This window comes from Trichoderma citrinoviride (assembly GCF_003025115.1).
Source record: "Trichoderma citrinoviride strain TUCIM 6016 unplaced genomic scaffold BBK36scaffold_19, whole genome shotgun sequence".
Taxonomy (NCBI): domain Eukaryota; kingdom Fungi; phylum Ascomycota; class Sordariomycetes; order Hypocreales; family Hypocreaceae; genus Trichoderma; species Trichoderma citrinoviride.
In genome coordinates this window covers 294,359-316,128 of record NW_020194727.1, presented here as the reverse complement: position 1 = coordinate 316,128, position 21,770 = coordinate 294,359, and the positions used below count along the sequence as shown (strand labels likewise).

Here is a 21,770-nt window from a genome sequence, read left to right as displayed (position 1 = left end):
CCATGGCTGCTCTAGGGCGAAAAGCATCATTGCGAAAGCCTTGAATCTGGTCCTCAATCAATCTCCCTGCGTGCCTCACCATGCAGCGACAAACTCAAAGCATCAGCAGATCCAAGATGAAGCAGTCTATCTGGATGACTTGAGGGACATAGACACGTTTAGATGGCTAGTATAAACAGCGACGCGGCTCTTGATATTTCTTCTAAGCAGTCTCATCCGTCTTCTCTTTCACGAGTCCGATCCCCTCATGGCGGATCAATCCTAGGCTTACAGTGTTGTAAGCTCGCCCGTTTTTGAACGCCGCCATGCGTCTGATTCCCTCATGATGATATCCTGCTCTCTCCAGAACCTTGATGCTCCTTCTATTTTCCTTAAAAACCGTTGCTTCTATTCTCAGAAGCGTGGGAACTTGTTCAAATGCCCAGTGACTCAGAGTCGCTATGACTTCCGTCATGATGCCTTGGCCCCAATACTTGGGCGACAACCAATATCCAAGGACCTTGGTCCGCGATTGTTCACCTGTGAGATGCTGAAAGCCACAGCCACCAATGACGATATCGCTGTCGGGAGTGCATATGGCGAAAAAAAGACTTCCTTCTTGACCCGCGATCTCGATCCAGTTGACCGCATCTTGCAGCGTGTAGGGGCTTGGAAAAGTTGCCATCATGTATGCCGAGACCTGGGGCGAATCTGCGGCCTCCACTATAGCTTCCGCGTCAGAATTGCGATAGCGACGAATAACGCTTTTGCTGAGTTTTAGGATCACGTCGGAAGGGCCTGTCATTTTGGCCATCGAGAGGACTGGTTCATGTTACAGCTCTCCAGAACTAGAGTCAAGGGAACAGGAAGTCGACTGAGTTTTATACAATTTCTAAAACATTCCGCTGCTCTGGCTAGGTAGCATTTGCATCCTCCTCCAAGCCGCTTCTCCACTCCTTGTAGTTAGGTCATATCGAAACCGACTCCAACTCCGACCCCGACTCCGAACTCGACCGCAAGGCATACGCGGCGGAGCTTCAGCAACTGGCTGATGCTTCAAACTAGCACATCCAAAATGGTAAGATATTACACATGACTCAACTCATGGCTTTCTATTCCCCCTGTGACTCAGTCTGCCGTCTTTTGGTGTCTATAGTCACGGCTTTGCCGTGAACTTGCTGCGCTTTGCCGAAGCTTGCTTGTCGCCATACAAGGACAGTACGAAAAGCTAATGAATCCAATCGTACTGCATCTGCCGAACAATTTACAAGCTCCAACTGATGATACAAAGCAAAAAGGATCACGGTCATGCACATCAAAATGGTGCTTGAAGGTTCTTTACCATTTCTTAGGTAGCGGCCGGGGTGCAGCGAGGTTGAAAGGTAGCGATAATAAGACAAAGAGGCCACTCATGCGCACTGTATAGCATAACTCAACCTATCTTAATGGCATCTTTTAACGACAAGAAACTATTTTCCAGGGTTTTTCAGTTTTATAATACTATATTTGAACTGATATAACTTTTATACGGCCGCTATCATTCCCCTTAAATTATAGCCAATGACTTGTGAAACTTCACCAAACTGTCATGCTCAGCTACCACTCACATCTCGACAATGACTCCTGCCAAACTGTTGCACACAAAGCTAATGGAGCTTCAATCTTCAGATTTAATATGGGTCAATTCTTAGCTCTTCTGATATCCCAGGTACAATTTTATGGCAATGAAGAGCCAGTTGATGTGTGAGGATTTGGGGGAGAATAACATCCGTTTGAACGCAACATCCCGGTATTCTCAGAGAGTGGTGTGCCTTCGGCTATATCCGGAAGTCACTAATCATTCACACAAAAAGCACGATAAGATTCACGTTATATCAAGTGAGAGTACACATCATTCGTGTATTGTTGTAATCTTATAGACAAGAGCCTGCGTGTCCTTTCCCCCAGCTTAGTGAAAGGACGCCTACTCTAGACTATTGGAAAGACCTATTGGCGCAGTTATGACATGTTAGCTTTGAAACCTGACGCAGCTTCCTTGAAGGAGAGTACCTTAGCATCCCGGGAAGCACAGAGTAGCATCTCCAGAGGTACAGCATTGTTGGCCAGCAACGCAGGCGCATTGGCGCTTGTCGAAGACCTTGCCGTCACGCTCAACAGTTTGGCCCGGAGCAGCAGCAGCAGTTAAAGCCAGAACTAATGCAATGCAAAGTGTTAAAAATTCTTCATTTTGGTGGTTGCGTGGATTCAGAGTGTCGGAATCGAGGAGCTTCGGGCCTGTCCAAGAGGGATAGAAGATAAAGCTGGATGTTGAGTTGCTGTTTGATAGACTGCTCCACCATTGGCGAGAAGGCATGCCTTATTTATAAGTTTATGCTGCTTAAGTTTCAGTTACGCAAGGGCATCAAAAGCGATACCCTTGATGTGATAGTAATTCTGCCAGCATATTTATCCTTTCAGATATAGCCATTCCACCAATGATCTCCTTGGATAATTTTATCAATATTATATGAGCTTTCTAATATTATCTCATATTGCCTGCAATACCTAACTATGCTCTTCTTGGGCGAGTTTTGAGACAACAATTCATTTGATAGTTTGACACATGGAAGTGCCGTGACAATACGCCTTCACTAGATGGTGTGTGGATGAACGCAGCAGACATGCAAGTAAGGCTTGAATCGGCGATGAATTATCCTTGTCACGCGGGGTAAAGCTTGAGCCGTTCATCAAATGGGTTTTCCATGAATAGGGGATGAGGTTACAAGATCAAACGAGATCCCGATATGCACATGCTGGGTAAGCTGACCAGACAACCACGCTGCAGCTTCCTATGTTGTTCGCAAATTGTGCCGCAGAATGGACTGGTAGTGTCATGCGTGAATAACCCTCTTCGCATCTTGATTGCAGCCTTTGGAAAGACTAGAAACTTGCTGAGGCCTCCCTTGTTGCTCACTTTTGAACATGCACTGTACATCCGCACATTCCTCTTACCTCCGCAAAGCCCTTCTCATACAAAGTCGCTATTTTCCATTCTTTCCAGTATGTTTGCCTGGTCTAAACTGTCTTATAAACCACTGCGAAGCGATGAAAGAATTGAACATTCACTTTCACACAAATCGGCCAGTTCGATATTTTGGCCTGCTTGCTCTGCAGTCTTGTTGGCCATATGCTTAATTCTCTCAGTTCGCTTGCAGCAAAACTCCCGGTGTGATGGCGGCAGTGAATCACAATTTATATCATGGAAGACTGATTTTAGTATGACCCCTCGTCATATGCATTGCATTATACAACACTTACTCATACGCTGCAGAGCCGGCTGTCCCTGCTATTCGATATCGTCAAGTTCAATTCGGAGGCATCGTATTGTCCGAAGGTTCGTTCAGAATCACAGGAGGCGCCAGTACTCGCCCCTATGTCGGTACTTCGTACGATGAGATAGACGAAGCATGGAATGACATATTGGAAAGTACGTGTGACGAATGCTGAGGTCGATTGATGATGAGAAAGTGGCTCATACCTTACTAACAGTCATGAAGAGAGGTGGTTCAACTTAACAGCTGAGGAAAAGCGGGACGCATTTGGTGATAAGGCTGAAGATTACCTCGACTTTGTCCAGTGAGTGACTCAGTGATTGGTGCGTTAAGCCATAACTAACAGGCTGCAGACTGGATACATTCCATTTGCTGCATTGCATCAACCATCTCAGGAAAGTTATCGATGCAGAGTTCTACTACCCAAAGCGTCTGCCCCCTCTCCGCATTCATACAGGTATGGATATCAACCACACAGCAAATCGGTTCTCCGTGCTGATATTTAGACCACTGTATCGACGTTCTTCGAGAGTCTGTTCAATGCCACGGCGATCTCACTCCCATTCCCTATCGACCGGACGAGAACAGTTCCTACTACTACAGTGACTCCATCCAGATGCACACCTGCCGCAATTTTGACGTACTCCGTCACTGGCTAGCAGAACAGAGAGGTTCTGTTTCCATTGACCCCTTCAAGCTGTAATAGGCGCGGTTGTTGGACACATGCACCGCCAGGCCATCTGCGAGCCGTTGGTTTGTGTAAGTTGATCAGAAGGCCACGTCCCCGGAAAAAGAATGGGGATTCTGGGGATCCTTGTTAGTCCTTTTAGCCATCACTCAAGCGACAGTCCGGGCGAGTTCCGGGAGCGAGCCTATTTGGACTTCTCCGCACGGGACTGCGGGGAGAAACATCGCCCGGGGAGTTAAGCAGCTTACCCGCATGGATCCGTCAGCGTACAGGGGGGAGGGTTGGCAACTATGTGTGATGGTGTGAAAGATTCACTAGCTTCCTAGCAATAACATCATCTGTCTACTTCTGCATGATGCTTCCTGACAAGGATGCCAAGAAATAAATAATCCTGAGACCAAAAGAGGAAAAAAAAACATGCTTCGATACTGATCGACTTTACGAAACAATTATTCTTCTGTTGAACATGCCGAGCCAAAAGCTCCCGTTTCATATCGCCATCGTGGGTGGTGGCATTGGTGGCCTTTGTGCTGCGCTGTCGATCCACCACCACTGCCCCAAGGACGGCAGTGTGGTGATAGATGTGTACGAACAAGCACCGGAGTACAAGGAAATTGGCGCTGGCCTGGGCATAGGGGTGAATGCAGCCAAGCTCCTTCACCGCATTGGCGTGGGGGAAGACCTCAACAAGATCTCTGGCCATCGCAATGGCATCTGGATCTCATTCCGCCGCTATGACACGGGGAGCGAGATTGTTACGGTCCCAGTTGACGACCGACAGGAGATTAGACAAAGTCCCGTCCATCGAGCAGAGTTCTTGGCTCTCCTATTTGACCACGTGAAGAAACGCAACGCAGCTACTTTACATATCAACAAGAAGTGCATCGAGCTCAAGGTAACATGCCATAGCGCTCCTCGACACCAAGTATACAGGATTATGGATTAATTCATTTTCTTAGGACCAAGGGAACTTCGTGGAACTCTGCTTCGCGGATGGTACCACCGCCACAGCGGATTTGGTTGTTGGGTGTGACGGAATCCATTCCAATATCCGCTCCCAGTTTCGCTCCGACAACCCCAGGTACAGCGGCCGCATGTGCTACCGAGGGCTTGTCCCGATCAAAGATCTCGAGTCCTGGTGGCCCTTTCCATCATACTCAATCAGCTGGCTGGGTCCGGATAAACACTTTTTGGCGTTTCCCATCAGCAGAAACACCATTCTCAACATCGTTGCCTTTGTCTACTCCGATGATGATCGCACCAAGGAAAGTTGGACGGCCACTGGCCACCGAAGCGAGGTTCAGAAGGAATTCGAATCTTTCGACGCTACCGTCCGCAAAACAATTTCTTTCATGAATGAGAACCCGTCCAAGTGGATTCTGAACGACCGAGAGCTTCTCGACCAATGGGTTTACGGGAACGGCAAAATAGTCTTGATGGGAGACGCAGCGCATGCGGTATGCTCACAGTACACTTACAATGTGGATTCGAACCTCTGCTAACGTATTCTCCGTTCTAGATGCTTCCACATCAAGGTGAGCACATACAAAGATTTGTAGTTTCCAGCAACCCGTCGCTATTTACTAATATGCATTAGGAGCTGGCGCTGGTCAAGCCATTGAAGATGGCTATATTTTGGGTCGAGCCATAGCCGACTACCTGACCACGTCTTCGTCTTCAGAGAGAGAGACGCAGCCACTTGAGAAGTGGATGCAGCTGTATCAGGATGTTCGTCTTCCTCGCGCCCAAAAGGCTCAGGCAACGGCTCGACAAGCCGGTCAAGTCTACGAAATGCAGACGCCGGAAATGAAGGGAAAGGCCTATGAGGACTGTCTCCCGCTTGTGCGAGACAGCCTGAAGGACCGTATGCAGTGGATCTGGACTGGGGATATTGAGGCTGAATATGCAGCGAAGAGGCAGCGCCTAATGGATCAAGAAGCCAGTGTCCAATTCAGAGATACTAACCCGAGTAAGATGAATTCGGTGACAGAGCGTGCAGTGTTGGTTGGGCAAGACTAGAGTGTCACTGAGAAGTACGATTAGGCGCGGCCAGACTTTGTTTTGTGCGTTTGGCTACATGTATTTTCAGGTTAGAGTAGTATCAAGTAGTCGTATTAAACTCCGAGGTCTACCGTTAAAGCCCTGGCTTGTTGTCGAGCTCGTGGTAAATAAGAGGGACATTGTATCACCTGAGGCCGGCCTTGTAATCTCCCCGCTGTGGCTTTGGCTGCGATTACACCACTGGACTGCTAGTTTGGAGAGCTCTATCCAACATGAGTAGCGAAGTTAGGCTCCAAAGCTCCACTGCTTATGGAGGCGCCCGGAACAACTATTTACTTTACCAGAGTCGGGCAGACTCTCCCCGAGTTGAGCCTGTCGACGCCGAATTCAGCGCGAGGGGTGGCGGTGGCGTTTCCCACGCGTAACTTCAAGTTATTAGGTGTCATCTGGGAATGCGACCCCGTTTTTCTCCGGATATGCACCCCAGATCGATAATTCCATCCAGCTGGGGGTGGCTGGTCTGGGGTTGGCGATTCGGAATACGTAGCATGTGCTAGTGCCAGAGAGGACGAAGCATGAAGCCGCTGTATGGCCGTAAGCCATTACCCCTCGCCATCTCAGGCGCTTGCTTGCCACTGACCAATACACTCTCTCTTGAGTCACCTTAGGCAGCTCGCACGGGTTCGCATTTGCACTGCAAACTAGCACAGTAGCCGAGGAGAAGCTGCGTATTACAGGTAGTCTTGGCACACAGGTTGGAGACGGACTTGGGTCTGCAACAGCTGGCTGAATTCATAACATCTCTCATTCCTAGATGCACAGCAAAGTTGTTGAGGAACCAAGGATTCGAATTACGCATGAGCGTCAATGAGATGGAAAGTCATAGCCCTTCTCTTACACAATCTACGGGGCAGACCAGCTCTGCCTCTGACCACAAAGAAGGCCCCAGGAAACGTCGCCGAGCGACGGTGGCATGCCGCAGTTGCCGCCAGCGCAAAACAAAATGCGATCACATTGTTCCGGCGCAAGCGTCTGATGAGATGCTTCGTGGCATGACAAAATCGGCCCAGGTGTACGGCTAGACTCCATTCTTTATCGAACGATCTTTTATGGCATTTATTTACTCATGCTTTCTCTCAGATATATCCGGTCGTTAGAACGCCGCGTACGCAACTTTGAAGATGTTCACCGGGACGCGAACAAGTATCACCAGAATCAGCCGCAATCTCAACCTACCGTCCAGACCGTCTCTCCCGTTCCGTCGACGAGCCAGCATGAGGCGACGCGAATGGCGCCCATACAGCGACCTACACGACCATCTGGGTGGTCATCTGCTCACAACCAGCAGCTGCGTCCTAATATTCTTCCAACAACTCCAGACATCTTTCTCAGCGGCAAAGCCGGCGAGTCTTTTACGCAGTTGATACTCAATGCCATGAATAACCCATCCGTCAAGCTCGATTCTCAGTCCTTTTCATCCCCTCGAGACTATTCCGTTGACGTCCGGAGCTCCGAGAACCTCTTTTCTCCGCCTGCCAATGCCCGAGAATTTCTCCAGGTCTACTTCGACTTTCACCATGAGCTAACCCCCATCTTCCACGTTCCCTCCATCATGGCCGAATTCGAACAAATTCTCAGTACTCGCGTTTCCTCTGCAAACAGCCATCATGTGTACATTCTGGCCATCCTCAACATGATTTGTGCGCTGGCCGCGGCTCACAGTCGACAACGACATGGTGATTCCGACACCACGTCTCGCAAATACTACAACACAGCCATGCAGCTGATGCAGCCAAATCTCTTGTCCGACTGGAAAATTGAAAAGGTCCAGGCCCTGCTTCTCGGTGCGCGATATTTACAAAGCTCCAGCTACAGCGACGAATGTTGGACGGTGCTGGGCGTTGCCATCCGCATTGCCTATGACCTCGAGCTACACCGGCCGCCGGATCCTGAGCAGTTCGACTGCATAGAGCAGGAAGTCCGTAAGCGTGTATGGTATGCATGTTTTGGCCTCGACAAGTTGCTCAGCATGATATACGGCCGGCCTGCTGCTACCTCGACGGCGACCTTCTTAACCCCCCTTCCTGAGGACTTGGACGACGATTGCATTCGACCAAATCGGCTGCTGTTCCCCTCTGTCCAAACCACCTCCAGCATGTCCTTCTTCCTGCAGGTCTCGAAATTATACCGCATTCTTGAATCAACAACAGTGCTAGGTGATCAGCCAGCGTTGGCAGATCTGGTCAGGCTGGACGAAGAATTCGAGAGCTGGCAAGCCGAGGTCCCCAATAGGCTACGGATTCGCGAAGCTGGCTTACGAAGAAACGAAACAGCACTCATTCTGGCGCTTCGAGCCAACATGGTGTGCATCCTAATTCACAGACAGTCACTAGTATCTGGCCTCAGCGCTCTGTCCTCAATGCCATCTTCAACTGCAATACCCGCCACAAAGGGGTGGGAAGGGGGTCGACTACGGACAAGCATGCTGCAGCGGAGCCGGGAGATCTGTGTGAGCACAGCGGAAGAAACGGTTCGGTTGGTGGCCGAACGACATGAACAGACCAAGAGCGCAATGGGCCCAAGCTGGTTCAACTTGTACTATCGTGCGTCGATGCCCAATCTCGCCGAAGACGAGTCGTTACTGACACAGGCATAGTGTTTACGTCTATCCTCATTATTGTATCTCATGTCGTTGATCCTGACTTTCAGGACGACCGAAGCGCACTGATGCATCTCGACCAGGCCGTAAACATGATTCGACAGATGTCCGTCAACCACCTCTGCGCACAGAGAGCTTATGCATTCTTGCAGCAGTTACTTGGACTACTAGATAGAACGATGCCGGAAGACAGACGAAGGTCTCTTGAGCGTTACAGTACACCTCCAACCGCCATGACAGGAAGCAATCGCGGGACAGCAGAAGCTACGATGTACAGCAACTGCCCAACAATGGGAGCAGACGAAGCGATGGAAGCCGGTGCAGTTGACCTTTGGTCTCTCTGGGACACCACCCAAGATCTGACGATGGATCTGGGCTCCCAACTGGAGCTTCATTCAAGCCTAGGCTCATCCACGTGGTCATGGGGCGTCGACAATCCGGGGGCTGAGTCGCTGATGCAAACTCCACCGGCTCTAAGCGGGATCCCCGGATAACTTCCCTTGTCTATATCGATTAATAAGATAATCTTATTCCTCCGCTGGCCGGGCATGCAAGCGGAGAGTGGTGTTTTATACTGCCGAGTTACAGTAATTCAGTCGTTGATTAGTTGACATAGCTTCTGCTATATGATGCATGAGCAGTATTCTTGGTTATGTGATATATTATCCAATACATTAGCAACCTTAAATCTCTCGCTTAGTTCGGAGGACTTGGCTTCTCAAGATTGTCTCTGCTGCCTCGATCCAGCACGGAAATATCAGATTGAGCATCGTGTTCTACCTCGCTGAAGCGAACTCTCCTATTCGGTGACATTCTTACCCCACAGTCCGGCATCCGCTAGCTGATGAACTATAGCCGTTAATGCATGACCTCCTCAATCTCATACTCTGTATCGCTTTGCCGTAGCAATTGTGGCGTCTGGAGCTGATGTGGGGGATGAATCTAAACTCCCCCCGATGACCCGTCCGCCATCACTGCCACCATCCCGGGATTCATCCCAAGGCCTGCGTTTAATAAATACCACGTCTAGCAACGTTACAGAAAGGACGACCTTGGAGGTAAAGAATGCCCAGGCCTCATCACCATGATGAATAGCCCAATGGTTCTTTGACCTACCTGTTCTTCCCACTCATCCGTTTTTTTCCCCCGCCCTGTCATTATATCTAAGCCGACAACAATAACAAACAATAACAATGTCGGACAAAGCGGAGGCATCTGCCGCCGAGGATCGGTCACAGAACAGTGGCACTGTGAAGCACGATGAAGATACTCGTGACCCGGTGAAGATGGACCCTCGCGGTCTGCCTCTGTCGCCGCAGCCGACAGACGACCCAAAGGATCCTCTCAATTGGAACCGCTGGTTAAAACTGATGGTCCTCGCCGAGGTGTCACTCTTCTCATTTCTTGCTTTGTTCAGTGCATCTTTAATTGTGCGTGTTCTTTCCCTCGATCAGATCATGAGCTTCATTAACAGCCGCCGTGATATAGACCCCGGCTTTTGTGCCTCTTTCACTTTTCCTCCATAAAGATCTGGTGACAACCGCCTACGTGACGAGCACTTTCATCCTACTCGCCGGCATATCCGCCATCTTTTGGAATCCCATTGCCAACGTCTATGGTCGCCGTCCAGTCTACATCGGAACTGTCGCCGTCGCCGTTGCGATGTGCGGCGCTTCGGGAGCAGCCAAGAATTACGGGACCCTCATCGCCCTCCGATGTCTCAATGGATTCTTCGGGGGTGTGCCTCTGGGCCTGGGAAGCGCCACTGTTTGCGACATGTACTTTGCCCACGAAAGAGGCTTCTACATGGGCATCTATACAATCAGCTTCTTGACCGGTGGCCATATCGCACCACTCATCGGCGGGTACATCGAGAAGAACTTGAGCTGGCACTGGTGCTTCTACGTTCCGTCTATCATTACGGGCGGCATCCTCATCATCTTCATCTTCACCGTCCCGGAAACGCTCTATTCCCGTACGCCTGCGGCTGTGGCGCGTCCATCCCAGTCATGGATGTCTAACATGCTTATGAAGCGACGCGCGCATCCCACGCGGCGAGTGCGCCCCATAGATTTCTTCCGACCGTTTCAGATGATGATGTATCCAAGCGTCGTATTGCCTACCTGGTGCTACTCGCTGTGCTTTGCCTACGGCAGCATTCTGTTCATCATCACCAGCGCGAACCTCTTCCGGCAGATTTACCACTTCGAGCCTCAGCAAACAGGTCTCCTGTTGGGTATTCCAATCACGGTTGGCAGTCTCATTGGCGAGTTATTTGCTGGAGGCGTATCCGATTGGATCAGTGAAAGACGAGCACTCAAGCGCGGTGGCGAACGTTGCCCCGAGGACCGACTGCTGGGTATCATCCCCTCTGTGCTACTCACGCCTCTTGGGATTATCATTGAGGGGGTCTGTCTTCAGAACAAGACGCACTGGATTGGAGTTGCTTTTGGAATTGCCATTGCCAGTTTTGGACTGCAGGTCATGACTACTGGAGTGTATACATACACAGCAGAGGTGAGTAACAACTATCCCAATCTCGTCCTTGTTTCAGCATTTATCATGTTGGGCTGACCATGTCATGCCTCTAGTGTTATAAACCCCAATCTCCTGAGCTCGGTTCCTTGATCAACTTTGGGAGACAAGTGTACAGCTTTACCATCGGATTCTACGCCATTCCTTTCGCAAACCAGATTGGCATTGAGGATGCATGGATCACGCTGGCGATGATCACCTTTTTCTTCTTCCTGCCTCTTATTCCCCTCTACTATTATGGCGCAGGATGGCGGAAACGCCTTGGCAGTCCGACTTTTCACCAGGACCTGTAGGTACCTGTTTGGTTCACCGCTTTAGGTATTGGTTGCTTGGCATATTAGTTCGCCAACTATTAATTATTACTGTTTGATAATAATAATCACTCGAAACTCGTTAAACATTCTGATGTAAGATCATACCATGAACAGATTGTGTCCATCTGTGATAACTGTAAGAACTGCGTAGAGCTTGTTTCCCGAGAATATATGTAGTTGCCATTCGGAGCATCAGTTCTATGGCTATCCTGTCCTATACAACATTCGCTTACGAAGGCACGATCTTGATCTCTCGCTTGTTCCACGATTTATTGTACAAACCATAGCACACTTCGCCTTGTTTCGCAGCCAGACCTCCTACTCCGCATTCTCGTGGGGTCATGGTCCTGAGATTGTGCGGCTCTTCTGTCAGTCTTGGAATAATCCGAAGCACATTGTTGCGACCCATGTTGGTGTAGTCGTGGTGATTGACGCTGGCAGAGACGTGCTCGTCCCACCAAGCTGTATCGCGCGTCGTTAGAAGCTCCAAGCAACAAGTGCATTGAGAGTGTTGGTATATACGTACCACAAGCGTTCGGAATGCTCTCGAAAGGGTAGTCGATGGAAAACATGATGGACTGCACCCCGACTTCGCCCATAGCGCACATTAGCGCAGGAGTTGAGAAATGACCCGATGTCGTGATGAAGAGCTGCTCGCCAAAGTAATCACGCACAAGCTTATCCTTCCTCATCGGCATGTTGGGGAAGCGGCTGCGATCAAGCTTATGGTCAATCCGATAGATGTCATACGGGCTTGAGCGGTGTAAGCTTCAAGATCACATAGAACAAGGCGACGAAGGGTCACAAAGATGCACTTACATATGCTCGCCCATGTGTCCGAAGATTAGCTTGACTTTTGGGAATCGATCCAGAATACCGTTTGTGACGATGCCCAGGATATGCATGTTGAGACGGTCAGCATACCCCAGTGCAGAAAAGTCAAGCCACGGGCGGCCGTCCCACATCAGCTTGTGGATGAGCTTGTTGGAAGGCCGTGGATGCATGTACACAGGAGCCTCCAGGTCGTTTGCAGCTTGCCAGAATACATCATACTCTGGCTGATCATAGTAGAGCATGCCGTTACCATCCTCTCCGCAACTTTGGTAATCGTTCAGCAGAACCCCGACGAAGCCCTTCATCTCCGTCATGCATCGCCGAAGCTCTGCTGCTGCTTGTGCCGGGTCATGCATACTCAGTGCGGCAAACGCTGCAAAGCGGTTTGGTGCCTTCATCACCTCGGCTTCCATGCGGTCGTTTGCTAATGTCGCCTGTGCCTCGGCTTGGGCCTTGTTCGCGATGCCCTGGCAGCCGGGAGAGTTGAATGAGAGAATCATAAAATCCACATCATTCTCGTCCATCTGCTTGAGGCGCGAATCGTGAATATCCAGCAGCTCGTTGGTCAAGCGAGAGCCCGTCCCAGCTGCAACAAACTTGCCGGGGTCATTGTTCGCCAACTCCTCTGGAATTGTCCAGCACTCTTCAAGAGCAATCTTGCCAAGCATGTTGGGTTATCGGGAACGAATGCAACCTGGAAAAAGAACTGACACCTGCGGAAATGAAAATCCTGGAGTATTTCCAAACTGTCAAATGTACCTTGAGAGGAGAAAAACAGTGCGGTTCAGCCTTCTTCACTGCTTATAACATAAAGTTGTGTCGCAAGCACTGCCTACCAGCATTGCTTGTCTCGGGGAGTTAAGCGCCTCCCGACCTGAGTCCCAACATCGCGTCTGGTCGGCTTGTTAATTAGCCAGCGGGGAGACGGAAGGTCTAGCACAAGGAAAGATGAGCGGAGAGGCTTTGGCCGGCATTTTTGTTCCGAAAAGCGATATAAGACGAAAAGAAGCTTGGACAACATGGAACCTTCTGCAGCGAAGTGATTGGCGGTCGATGGCCATCTGAAGAGAGCGTCTGCAAGCGGTTTGCGCTCCAAGGGCGCGCGATTATTAGAAGTCAGATATTACACGCGAACGGAGGACAATGGCAGGGATGAATGGCAAGATAATTACTCTTGGTATCGGCCAAGGGCGTCGTTGTTCGTTAAGGGCATATATATCGAACGTTCTTTGCGCCTTTGATAATGTCCTCTACTGACACAGCTTGAGCATTCCAGGAGAGACGTCCCAATGAGGCTAATTTATATAGGCCGGTGAAAGAAATCTCGCTGTGTCATTAGCGCCCTTGCTTTGACAAGTCTGCAAATTTAGCTGGAAGGACGAGGCCAACTACATGTGTGTTGTTTGGTACCCGTGAACGTTATGGAGAGCAAATGGCATTTAAAGACGATGACGAGTTTTACTACAGTAAATTTTTCCTGATCTCATTACCTGTCCTGGATCAAATTATAATTCCCAGCAACCGTTAAGTTCAAACCAGCTACACCGTCTCACTTCAACGATGGCAACCCCAAACCTCCAATTCCGTCTAGCAACTCCAGAAGACGCGGGGCAACTTCAGCAACTCGTTCAGTCCGCATTTCGCGCCGAAGACAGCAGGCCAGGTTGGACCGGAAATGCAGAACTGGCGTCGAGTTTCCAGATAGGCGTCGAGGAAGTTCTGCCCAAGATTGTCAATCCGAATAATGTGATTCTCATGGCCCTGGACGAAGCAAATACACTTGTTGCTTCCATCGAGGTCGCGAAGCGTGACAACAACTGCGGTCGGCTGTCTATGATAGCAGTTGACCAACGATTCCAGCAGAACGGCGTTGGTCGCCTTCTTCTGGCCTATGCTGAGGATTACTGTCGCCGGACTTGGAATGCAGAAAGATTCTCGCTTAACGCACTTTCAACGCGCAAGGCGCTGATTGAGTGGTATATGCGCCGAGGCTATCGGAAGACGGGCGAAACGACGGCCTTTCCTCGAGCGAGGTTCAGCAATCTGGAGCTACCCGATGACATATGCTTTATCGAGATGGAGAAGGAATTCGGCATCGATAACGAATAAACAGCTGGAATTAAGTTACACTTTGCTCACCTAGCAAAGGGATCGAGCATTCTGTGCTCTTGATAGCGGGCACAAGCTGAGGTGATGCAGGTTACTGTCGGAGTCCTCTTAGAGGCCACCTTGTCATCATCCAGGCACAATAAAGAGCATCAAGGAGCAGAAATCTCCATGATCCCCAACGTGACCATCCGCACCTAGGCCGTTGCAACATTGTTCTCCTCGAGCTGCCGAACTACATGGAGCTCTTTGCCCTGTGTCTCTGGAGCGCCAAGTATCTGAGCCCCCTTATCCACATGGTTAGCACCGCCGAAGAGAACGTCAATCTCCTCCAGCGGAACCTGCTTCGTCTCGGGGATGAAGAACCAGACAAACACAACCAGCAAGAAGTTGGTTGCCATGAAGAAGTAAAGACATTTCAGGCCCTCGTTCTTCAGGAATGTAGGGAAGAATTGCTGAAAGACGGTATTGGCGACGTTTTGCATTTGACTGCACATGCCAATTGCCTGAGCACGAACATTCATGCTGGGAAAAGGCTGTTAGCACAACCGGATTGGTACCTGATACATGTACGTTACACATACCTGAAAATTTCCGAAGTCCAAATCCAAGTGGTTGCACCCCAAGACGGCTTATAGAAGAAAATGAACAGGAACAGCAGAAACACGATGGAGATGCCAACTGGCTTCGTCTTGGTGCCGTTAATGTCTGGAGTAGTTTGGCCGATTACAGGAACCAACACTGTTGCTATTAGTATCATGGCATTTTTGAGGTCTCTTGTGAGAGAGAGACTTACACATGCAGAGGCCCATGCCAATGCCGCCGATAATAAACAGCCACCGGCGACCAAAGCGGTCAGCTGTCCATGTCGCGTTCAGTGTGAACCTGTCCCGGTTAGATGTCAAATTCAGAGACAAAATAAGAATCATAACGCGCACAAGATACCAAAGGTTGCATTTAATGCATTGATAAGGTTGATGGTTTGAGTCGACGTCCACACTTTCTTGTAAATCGCTGTGGAATATGTGTTGAGTGTGCCTTGGCCACTAAGCTGCTGTCCCACGTTGATGATGAATGCAAGGTAAAGTCGCTTGCGGATCGAAGCGTCTTTGAACAGGGCAGTGTAGTTGTTGCTGATGGCTTCTTTCTCGTACTCGAGGGCTTCCCGAATTGCCAAGACCTCATCATCAACCTCCTGTTCGGTATCTCGAATCTTGCGAAGAGCGGCCTTGGCAGCCTCGATATTGCCATGTCGCTGAATGTGCCAGCGGGGCGATTCAGGCTGGAACGGCAACAGGATCATGATGATGATCGGCACCATCATCTGGAAAATAACAACCATCTTCCAGTCCCACTCGCCCAACGAGCTGCGGTGAAGAGAGCAGGCGTAGTTGATCCAGTAGGCAATAAAGGAGCCAACAGAATAGAAGAGTTGCCAGAAAGCCATGATGAGGCCACGAATTTGGGGAGGAGCCATTTCGCCGATGTAGACCGGTCCAGCCGTCAAAGCGATACCTTGCCCAAGGCCGACGAGAACGCGGCCGGCGATGAAGCAGCCTAAGGTGTGTCGGGGAGCGAATGTTTGCATAAAGGTCGCAATGACAGTAGTAAAACAGCCAATCCACATGCCCCATCTTCGCCCTACAAAATCTGCCTATTACAAGTGTCAGTAAACGTCTCGCTATCTAGAACGGCGCAACAAGACGAACAATAGGGCCACCGAGGAAAAAGCCCGCAATAATTGCTCCAATCGTGTATGTCGTGTTGATAAAGCCAATCATGTAAGTGTCCCGATCCTGTGCTATCCATCAGTAACTTTCTAGGCCATCAATTGCTTCACCAAGTCACCTACGGTGTCGAGATCAAAATACGCCAGCCAGTTATCCGAGCCTTGGACAGAGTTGTAGACCGATGCATCATAGCCATAGAGAACCATGCACATGGCCGCTACCATGGATATGTACCTAACAATTGATATCAGATCTTCTGTTCTACTCTGTGTCCAGTCTGCGGTTACGTGACAACTTACCAATTATAGATCCTCTTCTTGGACGCCATTTTGCAAACCGGTTGAAGCTGTCTCCTTTACTGTGCGTTCTTCAATCTCAAAGAAGTGAGTTTAAAGAAGTGAATGATGGAAGAGAGAAGGCAAAAGGCATGCCAGATCAACTCAAGCGAATAAGGTCCGACTGGCAATAGCCCAACACCCGCTCACAGTCATGTTTTTATACGCCACTTGACCGGTTTCATGCAGGGTGTTCCATCGCGCAAACAACTGACCCTTTTTTTTTTTCTTTTTTTCGAGCAAAAGGCCCCCCCAAAAAGACACTTTACCAGTATAGAAGGCACCAAATACTGCCAGAAACACGAAGTACGGATTTCAAGTCTACTGTAGGAGGACGGACTTCACAAACCCCGAACTCATTCATATAAAAACCAGACCAATACTACCAAATAATACAACTTTCATGTACTTCTTACAACTAGGGAGATTCCACTACTGTATTTACGGTTTTTAGGATCCTTCCATCATGTACGTCGGTAAATGGCCTCCGAGCCCGTGAACACCTGACACTGTCGTAACCTCGATCTTTAACCACTACAAGCGCGGCAGCTTTTTCCATGGAAACAAGGTAATCAAAACTCCAATATATGAAAGCACCTTTAATACAAAAGCTAAAATCCGGAAGATGAATTGATAAGGCAATAGAATAATACTTGATCCAGGCAGCCCACGGTGAGAGCTGCTGTTGGTATTTCGTTATCTCGACGGTGGTAGACATGCATTTTTCAGCAACTCCAATAGAAGAGCGATGGCCGGCATACTAGTGGGTTACGCCAACCGTCTTTATTCCAAGAGATCACAGTTGAGACGGAGGCATGCAATGCTATCTTCAGCTGCAGAAGGCCGCTTGACTGGGAGTAACAGTGGCTGCGATACCTCGTTGCTACTCTAGTTTGAGATACACACATAGAACATGTTCTTATACAATGGATTCGGTCTATTCAGCATTTGCTTAGCGAATATCACGAACTCCCTTTTTCGTCATCGTCATTATGCAAATCGTCTTCGAATATACTAACAACACCTCCCAATGTTTCGGGATAGGACCAGAGGGATGCCATCTTGAAGTATATCGCTCTAATTGTCTATGATTCACATTATCTTTCGCCCAATAGACTGAAGTAGTAGCGGCATAAGTTGAGAGGGTGTGCCTCACCGCAGCACAATCGTCAGCTCTGGGCGACCGTGGTCGGTTTCTCTCGGCCATAGTTACCCCGAACACGCGTAAAGTATCGCTCTAGATCGATATCTTGTATGTAACATTCAAGAGATGGTATTTCCATATTTGTAGTAGTATCGAGAGCAATTCCGAGTAAATTCACCCTTGTACAGTTTTACTGGACATGATCATCGCCCTTCATACCATATCACGATCTCATTCGTTCGGATAAGCATATTCGCAGCTGCATTGGCTCGTCTGCTAGCCGCTCCATTCAAGAGTCGAGAGGACTATTGACTTAGGCAATAATATCCTGGCCTGCCTGGTAATCTGACTACCAGTCGGGTTTGGGCTGCGAATACCCCGTGGGGAGCCCTTGGAGAAGCAGAGGCCTCCCCCGCATCCGGACCCAGGATACGCGTCCCTTGCGGGGATGATTCTTATGGTCGTGATCATTTGCCATTGGCGGAATATTTCCATCGTTCAGGACGCCTTTTTTCTTCTTCCCTCGGTTTCGGGACTCGCTTGTCTGCATACGAAAATAGCACGAAGCAAGTGGCGAGCGAAGTTGAGCAGCTCTAATCAGAAGGAAGCACAGTGATAGTTTCATTCTTTTACCGTTTGCGATCCGACTATAATAGGCAAATTGGCCGGATGAAATGAAATAGCTGTACAAAAATGACCTATCAGCCTTTGAAAGTGTGCTCATGGCAGTATCTTCAGCTCATTCTGACTTGACTCACCGCTGTTGGTTTGTGGCGGAGAAAGGGAAGCACAATGACTATTCACAGCAAACTAGCACTTGGTGTGGCTATTCTGGCCTTTCTGGAACCAATTGATGCTCACAAGTCTTTGGTTGAGAGACCGAACCTTCAATGGGGACCGAAGACGCCAGGACATGCATTTCCTCATTCTCCAAAACGCCACAAGACATGTTATGTCGCGAGCTGTAATGGCAACGACGCACCTGCGATTCTCAAAGCTTTCAAGAGGTGTAACAAGGGCGGCACTGTGGTGTTGAACGAGGAGTATACTATTGGCTCTCCGCTTGATCTCACATTCCTTGAAGCTGTGGACGTAGCTATCACCGGCACCATCAAATTCACAAACGACATTGACTTCTGGGTGAAGAACTCGTTCAAGTACGACTTCCAGAACTCGTCTGCCTTCTGGCGCTTTGGAGGGAGAGATGTCAATATCTACGGTGGGGGACTGGGCTTGATTGATGGAAACGGTCAAGCCTGGTATGATCAATTTGCAGTCGAGCCGACTTTATTGCGTCCCATTCTGCTCGTTTTGGATGGACTTGAGCACGGATCAGTCACAGGGCTGAGGATGCGGAATTCGCCCGATGCAAGTATCTCTTTGCTCTTAAATTCGAACACTTGCTAATGTGATCCAGTGGTTCAATCTTATCGCCAATAGCAGTGACATTCTAGTCAGCGATATCGATATCGCAGTCAAGAGTGAGAACCAGAATCCTGCCAAGAATGGTGACGGGTGGGACACGTTCCGAAGCGACTCAATCGTTATTCAAGATTCCTACGTGAATAACAGCGATGACTGTGTTTCTTTCAAGCCCAACAGTACCAACATCATCGTGCAGGGCATGCAATGCAACGGCTCCCATGGAATCTCAGTTGGTTCTTTGGGCCAGTATCCGGCAGAATACGATATCGTCGAGAATATCTATGTCTACAACATCTCAATGTCCAACGCTAGCGATGGAGCTCGTATCAAGGTGTGGCCAGGCACTGATACTCCCTTTGAGCCGGGTCTCTCTGGAGGCGGAGGAGCCGGGTACGTCAAAAACGTCACTTATGACACCTTCTACAACAACAACAACGACTGGGCTATCGAGATCAACCAATGCTATGGCCAGAGTAACCAGACTATCTGCGACAAATATCCTTCAAATATGACGATCAGTGACGTCGTATTCAAGAACATGTGGGGGACGACTTCGAAAAAGTATGATCCTGAAGTCGGGACTCTGACATGCTCATCCACAGATGTAAGTCAAAAAGTGAAGCACAATTGGACTACTATGATCTGACACATAGCGCTACAGAAATGCGTCAATATCGCTGCCTATAACATTTCGGTGGCTAACCCGAGTGGCACAACTCCTCTGTGGATTTGCACCAACATGAACGAGAGCCTGTTGGATATAGATTGTGTTCCAGCCGCCTCATAAAGCGCCAGAGCCGTGTTGAGTAGCTAGGCACGAAACGGTCATGAGGGCTGAAGACATCATGAATGATGCTGTATGAGAACAATAAGCTCTTTTGGCTCTCATATCATAGCTCGAATACATTCATTGACTGTCATAAACTCGATTTTTCTGCATGCCTTACTCTTCATTGATCTGTCAAGTTAAGTGGATGATGCCCTTGTTCCACGGCGGAAGACCGTCATCACGTAGGGGAGCATCAGATTCGTTCAGGGCCCATGTAGGTACTTGATGCCTGATGCAATGGTCTCTTCAGATTGGGTACAGGCCCATTCATGGAAGTGATCTCTGTATATGATGCCTAGAAGGAATTCAATGGTAGGTGACAAGGGCCCTCGCCTTTGTGGTCTATCCAGGTTTGTGAAGCTTTGCCGCGCCAATTGCATTGCAAACCACAGACCAATGTCGCATACCTTGTGGGCAATTGCAGTTTGACGTAGGCTACAGGATGCAATGGAACACTATCATAGTATTGGCGCCGGCTCAAATTGTACGTCGTATTGGGTGAATGTCCACATGAAGCGTGCCGTATAACCTACTTCGACAGATATATATACTAAGATGGATGACCTATGCCCCAACACTAGCCCTTGCTGGTGACAGAGCCGCTTTTACAGTCGATATAGAGAGAAGTGCTGACACTACCCCCTTTTACCATGTTCAATGGCGTATTTCTCCTTGTTGTGGTCATGGTGGCCAACGTCGCCGCGATGGCTGTGACGCGACCTCCAACGAGGGTCCTCAGGAGAGCTTCGACATGTACGCCAATAGCAGGACGTTCAACTGCTATTGATGATACTCCCGCAATCCAATCCGCAATTGCCAGTTGCTCTTCCGGGGTTATTGTTATCCCTGCGTCTACGACCTACCACGTCAACACGGCTCTGAGCTTCAAGGACTGCTCTGGATGCACACTGCAAATCGAAGGAACGCTGCAGGCCACGTCTGACACCAACTACTGGGAAGGTCTCCGAGCCATCTTTCTGATGGATGGCATCAATGGCGCGAATATCTATTCAAACACGGGAAACGGCATCATCGATGGAAATGGCCAAGCCGCCTGGGACGTCTTCGCAGCGAATTCTTCCTATCGACGACCGACGCTCTTCTACATCAACAATTCCAAGAACGTCAACATCCGTAACCTCTACTTCCAAAGCGCTCCAAACGTCTTCCATTCAGTCACCGGCGGCTCGACCAATGTTACTTATTCCGATATCACTCTGTACGCCGTGAGCAACAGTTCCAATGTCGCACACAACACCGACGGCTGGGACATCGGACAGTCGACCTACGTGAGCATCAACGGGGCCACAGTCACAAACGATGATGATTGCGTAGCTTTCAAGCCAGGCAGTAGCTTCGCAACAGTCACCAACATCACCTGCACAGGTAGCCACGGCATTTCCGTCGGAAGCCTGGGAAGCGGTGCCGGGACAACAGACACAGTTCAGAACTGTTTCGTTAGCGGAGCGACCATGATCAACTCTGCCAAGGCTGCAGGCCTCAAGCTTTATCCCGGCCCGCCAAAACACGGCACAGCTGTTGTGTCCAACGTGACGTTTGAGAACTTTGTACTGAAGAACACCGACTATGCTTTCCAGGTTCAAAGCTGCTATGGCGAGGATGCGTCGTATTGCAGCACCAGTCCCAGCACCGCGCAAATCAAGGGCGTAGTGGTGAGAAACTTCTCGGGAACAACGAGCACGCACTATTCGCCTAATGTTGCAAACCTCAACTGTCCAGCTGCCGGGTCATGCGGCTTAACATTGAGCAACATTACAGTCAAGCCTCCAAGCGGCTCGGCCGTATTTCAGTGTGCAAACACGCCCAGTAGCATCGGGGTGTCGTGCTCTGGCGGCGCCAGCGGATGAGCTCTGGCGTTC

General features: G+C 49.5%; 9 protein-coding genes across 9 annotated transcripts; 6 read left to right on the top strand and 3 right to left on the bottom strand.

Annotated features, from left to right (window-relative positions):
* Positions 1-202: 202 nt before the first annotated feature.
* On the bottom strand, positions 203-784 carry BBK36DRAFT_1130100 (acyl-CoA N-acyltransferase; the record flags this gene model as incomplete). The annotated part of the gene is made up of 1 exon (XM_024891806.1): positions 203-784. One exon carries the CDS (start codon positions 782-784, stop codon positions 203-205), a length of 582 nt encoding a protein of 193 aa, XP_024745424.1.
* Positions 785-3,020: 2,236 nt separating this feature from the next.
* On the top strand, positions 3,021-3,993 carry BBK36DRAFT_1130156 (hypothetical protein; the record flags this gene model as incomplete). The annotated part of the gene is made up of 5 exons (XM_024891811.1): positions 3,021-3,234; positions 3,290-3,445; positions 3,516-3,594; positions 3,644-3,747; positions 3,821-3,993. The coding sequence occupies 5 exons, from the start codon at positions 3,021-3,023 to the stop codon at positions 3,991-3,993; spliced, it is 726 nt and encodes a 241-aa protein (XP_024745423.1).
* A 451-nt stretch (positions 3,994-4,444) lies between these two features.
* Positions 4,445-8,809, top strand: BBK36DRAFT_1163427 (FAD/NAD(P)-binding domain-containing protein; the record flags this gene model as incomplete). Its single annotated transcript, XM_024894537.1, has 7 exons — positions 4,445-4,873; positions 4,938-5,435; positions 5,498-5,513; positions 5,576-5,842; positions 7,137-8,582; positions 8,636-8,744; positions 8,794-8,809. The coding sequence occupies 7 exons, from the start codon at positions 4,445-4,447 to the stop codon at positions 8,807-8,809; spliced, it is 2,781 nt and encodes a 926-aa protein (XP_024745422.1).
* Positions 8,810-9,830: 1,021 nt separating this feature from the next.
* Positions 9,831-11,487, top strand: BBK36DRAFT_1136653 (MFS general substrate transporter; the record flags this gene model as incomplete). Its single annotated transcript, XM_024893054.1, has 3 exons — positions 9,831-10,084; positions 10,127-11,155; positions 11,230-11,487. Coding segments are annotated over 2 exons (1,176 nt in total), but the record flags the coding sequence as incomplete, so codon positions are not given.
* A 229-nt stretch (positions 11,488-11,716) lies between these two features.
* On the bottom strand, positions 11,717-12,989 carry BBK36DRAFT_1186411 (amidohydrolase 2; the record flags this gene model as incomplete). The annotated part of the gene is made up of 3 exons (XM_024896485.1): positions 11,717-11,743; positions 11,946-12,240; positions 12,307-12,989. 3 exons carry the CDS (start codon positions 12,987-12,989, stop codon positions 11,717-11,719), a joined length of 1,005 nt encoding a protein of 334 aa, XP_024745420.1.
* Positions 12,990-13,881: 892 nt separating this feature from the next.
* BBK36DRAFT_1163424 (acyl-CoA N-acyltransferase) lies at positions 13,882-14,430 on the top strand (the record flags this gene model as incomplete). The annotated part of the gene is made up of 1 exon (XM_024894536.1): positions 13,882-14,430. One exon carries the CDS (start codon positions 13,882-13,884, stop codon positions 14,428-14,430), a length of 549 nt encoding a protein of 182 aa, XP_024745419.1.
* A 194-nt stretch (positions 14,431-14,624) lies between these two features.
* Positions 14,625-16,485, bottom strand: BBK36DRAFT_1163423 (sugar transporter; the record flags this gene model as incomplete). The annotated part of the gene is made up of 7 exons (XM_024894535.1): positions 14,625-14,952; positions 15,012-15,135; positions 15,224-15,312; positions 15,366-16,081; positions 16,137-16,223; positions 16,280-16,391; positions 16,457-16,485. The coding sequence occupies 7 exons, from the start codon at positions 16,483-16,485 to the stop codon at positions 14,625-14,627; spliced, it is 1,485 nt and encodes a 494-aa protein (XP_024745418.1).
* Positions 16,486-18,428: 1,943 nt separating this feature from the next.
* On the top strand, positions 18,429-19,848 carry BBK36DRAFT_1186402 (glycoside hydrolase family 28 protein; the record flags this gene model as incomplete). Its single annotated transcript, XM_024896484.1, has 3 exons — positions 18,429-18,971; positions 19,054-19,665; positions 19,723-19,848. 3 exons carry the CDS (start codon positions 18,429-18,431, stop codon positions 19,846-19,848), a joined length of 1,281 nt encoding a protein of 426 aa, XP_024745417.1.
* Positions 19,849-20,594: 746 nt separating this feature from the next.
* BBK36DRAFT_61825 (glycoside hydrolase family 28 protein) lies at positions 20,595-21,758 on the top strand (the record flags this gene model as incomplete). Its single annotated transcript, XM_024898373.1, has 1 exon — positions 20,595-21,758. One exon carries the CDS (start codon positions 20,595-20,597, stop codon positions 21,756-21,758), a length of 1,164 nt encoding a protein of 387 aa, XP_024745416.1.
* Between the last annotated feature and the right edge of the window lie 12 nt (positions 21,759-21,770).